This window comes from Aulostomus chinensis, chromosome 8, assembly GCF_037954235.1.
Source record: "Aulostomus chinensis isolate RoL2024-O1b breed Wild chromosome 8, RoL_Achi_v1.0, whole genome shotgun sequence".
Lineage (NCBI taxonomy): Eukaryota > Metazoa > Chordata > Actinopteri > Syngnathiformes > Aulostomidae > Aulostomus > Aulostomus chinensis.
Genome location: NC_141327.1, coordinates 16,990,902 through 17,002,019, shown reverse-complemented (window position 1 = coordinate 17,002,019; position 11,118 = coordinate 16,990,902). Strand labels below are relative to the sequence as shown.

At 40.6% G+C, this 11,118-nt stretch overlaps 1 protein-coding gene across 1 annotated transcript; it reads left to right on the top strand.

Annotated features, from left to right (window-relative positions):
- Positions 1 to 2,364: 2,364 nt before the first annotated feature.
- LOC147257406 (ATP-sensitive inward rectifier potassium channel 12-like) lies at positions 2,365 to 10,238 on the top strand. Its single transcript, XM_086211319.1, has 3 exons — positions 2,365 to 2,602; positions 6,618 to 6,790; positions 7,818 to 10,238. Exons 2-3 carry the CDS (start codon positions 6,699 to 6,701, stop codon positions 9,466 to 9,468), a joined length of 1,743 nt encoding a protein of 580 aa, XP_086067445.1. The 5' UTR covers positions 2,365 to 2,602; positions 6,618 to 6,698; the 3' UTR covers positions 9,469 to 10,238.
- The last annotated feature ends 880 nt before the right edge of the window (positions 10,239 to 11,118 follow it).

Below are 11,118 nucleotides of genomic sequence, written 5' to 3'. Positions count from 1 at the left end.
GTCTTGATGTAAATCAAGTTAAAACCAAAAACTTTGGTTTCAATGACGTTATTATAAGAGTCCTCCTCGAGGTAAAGTAGAATCTTTTGGAATCTTCTACAAGCACACGTTTCCCTCCCTTACCGTGATGGTTAGCTTGATTCAAAACATATCTGTTGACTGGATTCACTCTGGCTTTTAATCTTGGTTTTTGGAATGCTATCAAGTCATGAGTCCAAAAGCTTAAGTCCAAGAGAAGTTAAAGGGACAGAGCAGAGCTGTAGTTGAAGGCTATTATGGTGAGTAGAATGACTGGCACCCCAGCTGAGGACATTATTGACTGTTGGGGGTGGGGATGGAGTAGGTGGTCTCTCAGTAACCAACTCCTGGAGCTTCAGACCAGTCCCCAGTACAACGCCAGCTTTCTTTGCACAGTTTCTTTGAGTTCCTGGCTTGGATGCTGCCGCCCCAACAGATGGCTGCAAAGGCAACTGCACTCACCACAACAGACTGGTAGAAGATATACAGCACACGTCGTCAGACCTCAGCTTCCTCGAGATATAGTTCCTGTGTTTCTTCCCCTCTGCTGAGTTACAATCCATTCTCCAAGTACACACAGATATACTGGCGCTGTATGGGAACGGTGTCCAGCTTAGTCCTAAAATCTACAACCATGTCTTTAATCTCGGTCTCATTTTTGAGGAGGTGGTTGTTCCCACATCCTTCCACAAAGTGGTTCACCAGTTCTCTGGTTCACCTCACAACTACAGAGTCATCTGAACATTTCCACAGAGAACAATAATCCCACACGATGACTCTGTGCTGCTGACTACCTGTGCACACCTTCAGCTGCAGAAAGTGTGTCAACGATCCTGCAGGTTATGGATGCATCTACCCACATGCTTTTGGAGCGTCTCTCACAGCGCTGCCGGCTTTGTCCCGATGAGAATGAGTTCACCGCTGCAGATGGTAGCTTCAAGTCCAAAGATGGGCTCAACTGAGGTCTTAAAAGGGTCAGATTTGTGTTATGTGTTCACTGTTAAACTATTCAGCCCATTGTTATTGAGGGCAAACATAGAGGACTTGACAGGTATCAGGACAACGCGGGGTGAGACCCTCAGCGCAGGCAGGTTCTCCCGGCTTGGACTGAGGTAAAAGGTTCTGTAGAATCCTACATGCAGGCTGTCAAGACCTTTGAATCTCTCAAGCTTCCTCTTCACATGATGGAGTCTAACATCAAGGTGTCTCAGCCCCACAGCTGTGACTTTAAGCTTGCTCCTCCTCTTAAATTCTCCCAGCATTTGTGATGCGAACAAAGAGCTGGAGTGTGTTTGAGTCTTGTCATGAACCATGGTCAAATATGCCAGTCTTACTTATCTTACAGGCACAGTGGAACTGTCCTTCAGTGGAAAAATACAGTTCTTTAGTCCTGTTGAGGAGGTTATTTGGAAAAAAAAAAAAAAAAAAAAAAGACCCAGCAAGACTTTTTCAGTAGAAAAAGATCTAGAAAAAGGTAGAGGCATAAAAGGGATTAAAGACTTAAACTGTGTTTTAAGAGTGATTGATGCTAAATGGCAACCCTGGAAGTCGTCGTTGTTGAACCCTGTCACACTTGGAACAGTCTCAGCTGTTGCATATGTCCAGGAGGTAGGAATGTCCTTTTCCCTGGTTTAGTTCTGTTTATTTATTGTTACTGATGTCCTTTCATGTCCTTCTGATCAACAGTGCTGCCTAAAAGTGTTTTTGTGTGTTCATTGCTAGATCTTTGTTTTGCCATGTCCTTTACTGTGGGAAAATTGGAATGCAGTTATAAATAAATAAATAAATAAATAAATAAATAAATAAATAAATAAATAAATAAATATATATATATATATATATATATATATATATATATATATATATATATATATATATATATATATATATATATATATATATATATGAGTCACTCCAAAAAACATTCAGAAAATCCCACAGGGGGGGAAATAGCTTTGTGAGGTAAAAACATCTAAAAGTTGAAAAGCAAATTACACTTTTTGGGTAAAATATCCCTTTTAAGTTGGCATGAAAACACAATACAACTCATGAGTCTCTACAGGAATTTACAGAAGTTTTGGCTGGCGTTGTGTTTCCTTTGGTTGTCAGTGCAAATACCGTCTGAGTGGGCTAAAGTCTGAATTATACAATCCACATCTTCACACTCTGGGGAAAACAATAGCATATATAAATAGGAGTATAATCAGAGCTGTCTTTCTCTCTCTCTCTCTCTCTCTCTCTCACTGCCTCTCTCCCTTTCTCTCTCTCCCTCTCTCTCTCTCTCTCCTCTCTCTCCCACCAACTCACACACTTACACATGCACGCACACACACTGGCAGAGATTAGGGCAGATGCACAACGGAGGCTGGGAGCGACACTGTTCAGCGCAATGGAGCAAGAAGACAAAGCTGGAGACATGTACAAGTTTGAACAAGAGAAATCTTGGAGTAAATATATGGAAAAGGTGTTTGTCTATTGAAAGCAAACAAGCAAGAAAAGAGGACGACTGAATTTATTTTTTTTTTATTTATGAGGATGAAACCAATGCCAGTCTCCGCAGGATTCAGTCTGCTGTAAAACCAAGGTGAGTGTTTCAGTTTTATTGTTTTATTTTACATTGTTTCTCCAGTTAGTTTAAAAAATCCGTAGCAATTGTTAGTTTCTTAAGCTCACGAGAACTCTTCCATCCAACTTGTTTGCTTCTGTGAATCAGCTCACACTCCTCAAGTGAAAAAAAAAACACAGTTTGGTATGAATCTCTCATCTCAGTAATCCCTGCAATCGTCACCGGTCACCCGTTTCTATCTAACTCAATCAATGCTTAAACAAAACGTTCATGTGGCTGAGTAAGTCGACTGTGAAACATGTGGGGAGTGTAAACAGATACAGGAAAATATTTTAATGGTCAAAATCATTTTCAAGGTTAGGGCAGAGTTCAGCTCTCTCGCCCTCCCTGCTGTCGATTCTTCCTGCAGGCTTTGGATTGATTTTCAGCACTGGACAGCTCCCGTGGCCTCAATGAAACCAACACACGTCACTGCTGATGCTTCACTTGAAAACTGCCACATCATAACTTCGGCTTGTACTGTTTGAACAATTGATCGTAATTCATGACTTCCTCCAGCACTGATCCAAAGATAGGAAATAACCTTTAATGTTTTTTTTTTAGTTTTTTTTTTTTTTTTAGCTGGGCCGTTTCAAATTTGTTTACGAAATTTAAAACACATTTCAGGATTTGTGATCCAAATTAAATGCATGGATCTGTTTTGTTTTTTTTTAAAGTGATGAGAAATTACTGGTAGAATAAATAATGAGAACTTCAAACAAGTAAAACATGCACACCATCATGAAAATCTATAAGCAGAATAAAAGTATCAAAATCGCCACTGCTCTATTATATATCAATGAACATTGTGCTTTTGTTGTTGTGATTTTTTTAAATTTTGGTTTGGTTTTTGGTTTGGTTTATGATTGTTGCTCTTTCTTCATCCTATAATCCAACATATTGTATGTGCTGCATTACTGTAACCTGCAAATTAACTTTTAATCCTTTTATCGAACAAATCTAATTAAAATAAAACTACAGTGTTCATTTTGCATATGCCGCCCCCCCCCCCCAACATGGTCATGTTAGATATTTTAATGTCATATAGAAAACAACATGTAAGCAGCAGGAAAATGCTTTGTGGTTTTTAGTAACTTTGTATCCTGTTGAGTTGTATCAAGCTAACACATTTGATACTAACAAATTAAAACATTATTTTTTTTTGTAACTCATATCACTTAACCAATTCGAACAGTGTTGCAGTTGAATAATGGCAGTATTTCCAGAAATATAGTGCAGCTGTAGCAGAGAGGACTCAAAATTGTACTTCTGGAGGTTATTTTGAGGTCTGCCTGGTACACACACACACACACACACACACACACACACACACACACACACACACACACACACACACACATCTTTGCTTTTCTAGATTTTTGACATGTAGGTACTCCTTAAAGGAGAATTTTCCAAGAAAAAGCAAGCAAAGGAAGAAGGAAAAACATTTACAGTGGCAAGAGCGAGAACACTACTGTGCGTAAATCTACTTTTCTGTAAATAGCATTACACGTTGTAGAAACATCCTCTGACATCATAATCTCTTCATCTTAATCTGTATTTTTCTCACACTGTCCAATGTGGAGGACATCATACCTGTAAAGCTCAGATTTACCTTGTCCAGACTTTCTGTCTCTTTCCTTATTTTCCTCATTTGTCTCTTTCTTTCATTCTTTCTTAATCCCTTCTCACACATCATTAGTTCTCAGATTACACACAAAGGTTTAAACCGGGTCACACAGCAACTATCATCCACCTTTCATATTGTTGTTTGGACTGGGAGATTAAGGGACCTAGTAATCTGGTATAGGACCAGGGCCTCCTCCATCTTTTCTCTTACATGGGATTATGCTGTAATGTCAGTTTGGTTTCTCTGACGTACTTGAATAAGAGCCACGTCAGACTAGAGTGAGTCTTTGACACAATGCTTGATATTAATAAGAAATTGTTATTTTTTCCCAGGGTCCCATAATGCACTGTAGTGTCTCTCGTGCTGAGCACTTTTAGGGTGTTTGTATCACAAAGGAGAGCCCATAGCCTCTTTTCTCCTCTCCTCTCTCCATCTTTCCCTGATTAAAGGTCTACTTCATTGGGACGTTTAGTCCCCAAGAGAGGCGAGTCCCCACAACAGCTTTATGTCCCTGCAACATGAGTAACTAAAGTACACAAACACACCCACAACACAGCGGATCATAGAAAGTAGAGAGGCGTTCCTATGGAGACGCCTGAAACAGTAACTATGATCAACCATTAATTACTGAAACTCTCCCCCGGGGCTCCAGGCTGCTGAAGAAAAGACTCATACGAAGGAGAGTTTAGTGGCCATAGCTTGTTAACAACATTAACTAAGGTCCACTGGTGTAAGAACATTTAATTTTAGACCGCATAGTCAGATTAAGAATATAACTGCACATTGTACGCACAACCTGAAATGTCTTATTTAGCTTTCATTGATTATCCTTCACATTTAAATCTCTTAGCAACACACACACACACACACACACACACACACACACACACACACACATATAGTCATACATGTGTGTGAATATATAATTGTTATTACAAATAAGTGAACCTGTTTCAAAGAGGCTTTAAACAAACATGGATTATGTCTTTGGTGAGTCACGGTTATGCACAGAGGATGAAAGTACCTCAAGACCAGTTGGAGAGCGATGTATAGGTGATATCTGAGCAATGAATCTAACAATTTACGTTATAATTACCTTTCACTGTCAACGAGAATGGACATTTAACTCGTTTTCACAGTATAAATAAATGGTAATGTATAAAATAAGACAGCTGTAAATACTTAGCAAAGTACCTTAAACATCTTCTTTAATTTCATAAATGTGGATGTTGCACGGAATATTTTACTCATGAAATCACCTGGATGAAGACTATAGAACTAATTTCCATTATTCTGTTAAATTTAAATGTTAATGAAATTGTATTAGATTAGATTAAATTAAGAATTACAACACCACTGTGTATTGTATCTCCTGACCTGTGAGTGCTTTTGTGCGTCACTGATCCCACGTATTCAGATAAGGCATATTGGCTGAGCGTCTTTAAGAACTTTAAGAAGAAGAAAAGGTTGTGATTTCATGTAGTCGTCTTTACTCCATCTGTGGGAGTTATCATGTTGACGTAATCATCTGTCCTTTTGGGATTAAACGGTTGAAAATCACCCTTAATCCAGCCAATCAGCAGACAGTCTGTCCTTGGTGTAACCGGGGAAGAAGTCTGGTAGCATCACACACATGACATGATGCTAAATCCAATCAAGATTTGCACATGTGTCACTGTGTTTGAGTGCATCGTGTGTTCATTGCTGACATGACAGCAGAATTGAGTGAGGGCTTTTAACACTCTCAAGACAATCCATTACAACCTTGGTAAATGTGCGTGTGTGTCCTGTAAACTAATTCATGCCCACCAAAGCAATTCACATACCAGTAAAACACAAACCACCGATGCCCTTTGGTATTGGGTGCGATTGACCTTCTATTGGTTATGCAACCTGGTCCTTTTTGGTTCTCCTGGTTCTCAGCATGCTGACATAATAAGCTGAGCAAAATCACCCTCCAACCTTGTCATCAGGCCAACCAGCAGATCAATTGTTCCTCCAACAGTAGATTACCACTGATTCATCTCTTTTTAGACCTTTGTCCCCTCCAATGCCTGTCTGGTTTTCCACCCCTGGTTGGCCTGAAGATCCCTAAGGCTAACCACTAGAAAGGACCTAATCAATAAGCTTTCATTACACAAAACTGTCTGGCCTGCTCCGTGCATTAGGGCAACGCCAAACGTTGCACAGGGGAATTTTTGATTATTGTAATTTTTGGTAGGTGGGTACTTTGGGAGCCAAATGCCACCTTTATCAACATTTTTTAGAAATTATTTTATTGTTGTTGTTTTTTTAAATTTTATTTCTCAACTGTTGTAAAATGTATAAATCTGAATTAAAAGAATCTGTTTCCTTGGTTTATAGAAAATGTGTCATGAGAAGACGGTGTTGATGACAAATGCAAGACAGACCTGAGCTCATACTTCTTCCGGCAACAGTACTTTAATGGTTGGAACTGCCCGCCCCAACCTACATTACTGCCCTTGCAGACACAGCCTGATGATCACCATTGCCATGGGAGCGGTGCGAGTCAACAGGTGAGGGGTTAAGAGTGAAGCATTTAACCCCCGAACACTGATGCTGGGTGATTTTCACCCACGCGGTTCTTGTCATGTCATTTTCTGTCATTTTCCTTTTTCATTTTATGTGACACTGCATATTGGGAAATTAAAAAAGAGTGCATCAATTTGGCATACAGTGTTGTACTTTTATATATTTCGATGAAAACAATATTTAATCAGCAGTATTATAACAAATATACCCAGTGTTAGTGATGGTGTTCCTAATTTTAACGTTAGTGTTATAGGGTTAAAAAGTTTTATCGTTGTTTACCAGCTTCACCAAAATAACAGCAGAGAAAATTTGAGATACATGGGTTAAACAGTGTGTTTGTCTGCGGTAGCATAAAATTCAAGTGTTAGCATGCGTGGATAACTCGCTTATAGACACCACAGGAATTTAAATTAAATTTATAAATCAAAGAGCACAATGCAGTACAGGGGCCAATTCTTCACCTGTGTCAGCCGACACATAAATTGGTACAGATGTGGAGGTATATTTTAGGTTTTTTTTGTTGTTGTTTTTTTTTAAAAAACAACTTAAATTATTTAATGTTGCAATGTTGTGTGGTAGGTCTGACTTCAGCTAATTCAGGGCCAAACCAGACTGACCATAGGCAACATTTGGAGAGGTGAATTTTTCAACATCTATTTTTGCCCTAAATAATGGCCTTGACTGGACCAGAAAACAACATCCAAGGTTACTGGGTACTTGGTGGCTTAGCTAATATTAGTTCCTCTGTCCGGCTCTTGTGGGAGAGCAATCTAAGCAAAGATGAGCTATGTTCGCCAGTTACATTCTCCTTCTAAAAACGGTTTGCTGGGATATGTGATTACTGTTTCAGAGATGAACAAACTTATGAACATGAGGTAACAGACTGGGTAGAGTTTGGTTGAAATTACACTTTTTTTCCTCAAATTTATTGGATGGGAGTTTTACAGCCATGGCAGGCAACAATAAGTCAAAAAGTCCATCTACACTCAATTTATCTTCTCTGTTTTCCAGATACAGCATTGTTTCCACAGATGAAGATGCCCAGAAGATCTCTGCCATGGGCCTCCACAATGGCCACAGTCCTTTGACACAGCAGACACTGATAGGAGCCTGCATGCGAGGCGAAGAAGAGGGAGCAGGAAAATGTCCAGGGAGCGAGGAAGGCAGAGGGGCTTTGTCTCTGAGAGCAACAAATGAGTCGATTGTCCTCAACAGCTGCCGCACTTCACCCGCATGCCGTCTGGGTTTTGATTTGGGCACCGGCCGTCTTCGTAGCCGGTTTGTGAAGAAGAATGGCCAGTGTAATGTGGTGTTTAACAACATGGAAGATAAGCCACGGAGATATTTGGCTGACATTTTCACCACCTGTGTGGACATACGTTGGCGCTACTTGCTCCTCATCTTCACCACCACCTTCCTTCTGTCTTGGCTGCTATTTGGTCTGGTCTTCTGGGGTGTTGCACTGGCTCATGGAGACTTTGACCTACACACCCCTGTGAAGGAAGGAGATCCTCACAGTGATGTAGATGAAGGACAGGACAAATGGCGACCGTGTATTCTCCACATCCAGGGCTTTATTGGTGCTTTCCTCTTCTCCATAGAGACCCAGACTACCATAGGATATGGTTTTCGATGCGTCACTGAAGAATGTCCGGTCGCTGTGGTGACTGTGGTGGTCCAATCCATCGTTGGCTGCATTATTGACTCCTTCATGATTGGCACCATCATGGCAAAGATGGTGCGGCCCAAGAAGCGAGCACAGACTTTGCTGTTCTCGCATCATGCTGTCATCTCACTGCGAGATGGTAAGCTGTGCCTCATGTGGCGCCTGGGAAACATGCGAAAGAGCCACATTGTGGAGGCGCATGTGCGTGCACAGCTCATTAGGCCGCATGTGACAGCTGAGGGTGAGTACCTCCCTTTGGAGCAAACAGACATTGATGTTGGCTATGATGATGGGCTGGATCGGCTATTTCTGGTGTCACCGCTGGTGGTGGTCCATGAGATCAACAAGAACAGTCCACTGTATGACCTGAACCGCACTGACCTGCAGAAAGAGGACTTTGAGATTGTGGTCATCCTGGAGGGTATGGTGGAGGCCACAGCTATGACCACTCAGGCCCGTAGTTCCTACTTGGCCAAGGAGATCCTGTGGGGTCATCGCTTTGAGCCGGTGGTCTTTGAGAAGGGTGACCGCTACCATGTTGACTATTCACGCTTTCATAAGACCTACGAAGTGCCATCTACGCCTCACTGCAGTGCCAGGGAACTGTGCCAGATGACAGGTCATGGCGGGCAGTCCTCGTCCTCCACCTCGAGTTACTCTAAGTCGCCATCCCCGTTTGCCCCAAGGGCAGCCCGCCACCTACGGGGCCTTCACTCCCCCAGCGCTTTCTGCTACGAGAATGAGGTAGCTCTGTGCTGTGGGGATGATGACGATGATGAGGAAGAGGAGGAGGAGAAAGAGGAGGCTGGCAATATAGGCATTAGAAGCGACAGAGAGGCAAAGCTGAGGGACGGCATTCACTTGGGATTCAAGGAAACATTTGTAGAGGAGCAGATGGTGGAGATGCTGTGTGTTCTGGACACTGAGAATCAGATCAGCCTGGACAGACTACAGCCAAGCCTACCTTTATACATCAGCAGAGAGTCGGGAGTTTAAAGCCGATCAATGGGTAATGGCTGCCCTTCCATTTGTTTCCTCTCTTTGTCTGTGTGCATCCAACCAAAGTATTGAACTAGTGTTAAATAAAAGATTAAGGACACAATCTAAACTGTACATCCGAGGAAAAGGAATTATATTTTTCCAGCTGTCACACACTCCACTCTGCTTTAGCTCATGACTCTCTCTGGTTTCAGGTATTGTACATTTTTATTTGTAACATCAGTAATTACAAAATTACAAACATGGTGACCAGGTATTTCACTCAAATCATGAGGTATCTTGACAGCTTGCTTTGCTTTCTTGTTTAATTCAATATGACATGCATGATCTGCAATTAAGTCAAACTTTTTGTTCCAGATTCCATTTTTTTGTAAATATAGTGTACTTTTGTTTTAATTCTAAGATGATCACTTTAGTTCTGATTTATGCATCATATACATGTAAGAGTTATGAGAGAGGAAATCATCTTAATCTGCAGGAAGTGAGAAAAATGCTCAAGATTTACACCATTATTTTCTCAGTGTAAAAAATAAATGGTTAATGTGTTTTGAAATTTTGTCTTTTCCGTTAATTTTCACATATGAAAAATTTGATTTTTTTTTAATTCATCCCATTATATTCCACAGTAGAAAACAAGTAAAATAAAATCCTGAACCATGACACATTCAAACATGCATAAACATGTACTGTACAGAAGAAGATCGAGCACTTTATTATACTTTTATCAATAGATACAAACACTTTGCAACAGTGTTTTGTTTTGTATGACAAAGCACCCAATAAAAACAGTTTATACTGTTATGTTTGAATTGTCTCTGTTGAGTCTCTAACACCTCTAACACACATATTCTCACTGGTTGAAGGTTTACAGTTTACCCAAATCAAATATCACCACTTCGCAAAGAGATAGGAAAGCAAGATAGCAACCTTTTGGGAGAATTTACTGATTGGTGTCGAACAATCAAATAGATACCCTTCTCTTCTCTTTGTGTATTACAGAGCTCCAGACCCCTGCCAGATGGTTGACTGCTAGTTAGCTTAGCTGCAATGAATGCTGACGGTGGAGCAGTAGGGAGGCTGCTGCCTCGAACGTCATCAAATACACTTTACCACTAAAATGTTCTTTGCCTGCATTCACAAAAATTTTGCTGCAAAACAACTGTTGTTTATTACAACTCTAGGATTATTTTAACTGTGCTCATGTGTCATTACAGCTAAGCTAACTAGCAGAGATGAGGCTTTTGATGTGCTACATCACATTATGGGGGTATGGTCTGAAAAGTTGTATGTATATGACTCTAAAACAACATCTGGCATTTTTCAACAATGTTTTTTTTTTTTTAACAACAAAAGTAGATTTAATGGTCATAGACACAGTTTTCGCCCATGTCCCATTCCTAGCATTCACCACTGCTAAGCTAACTAGCATGCAGCTGCTAGGAGGGTTTCTGGAGCTCTATAATGCATGCAGCAACAACAGAAAGGTATCTTGCTTGTCTGGTACTAGAAATGATGGACAGTAAGTAGATTTCCTTTCCCTTTGTTCCTAAATGTATGTATTTAGATGTTACTCAGCAAATCTGAATTAATAACTGTGGTAAGCTAACCTCCAAGGGCCTTAAAACACCAAACTGAACATGTGTCAAA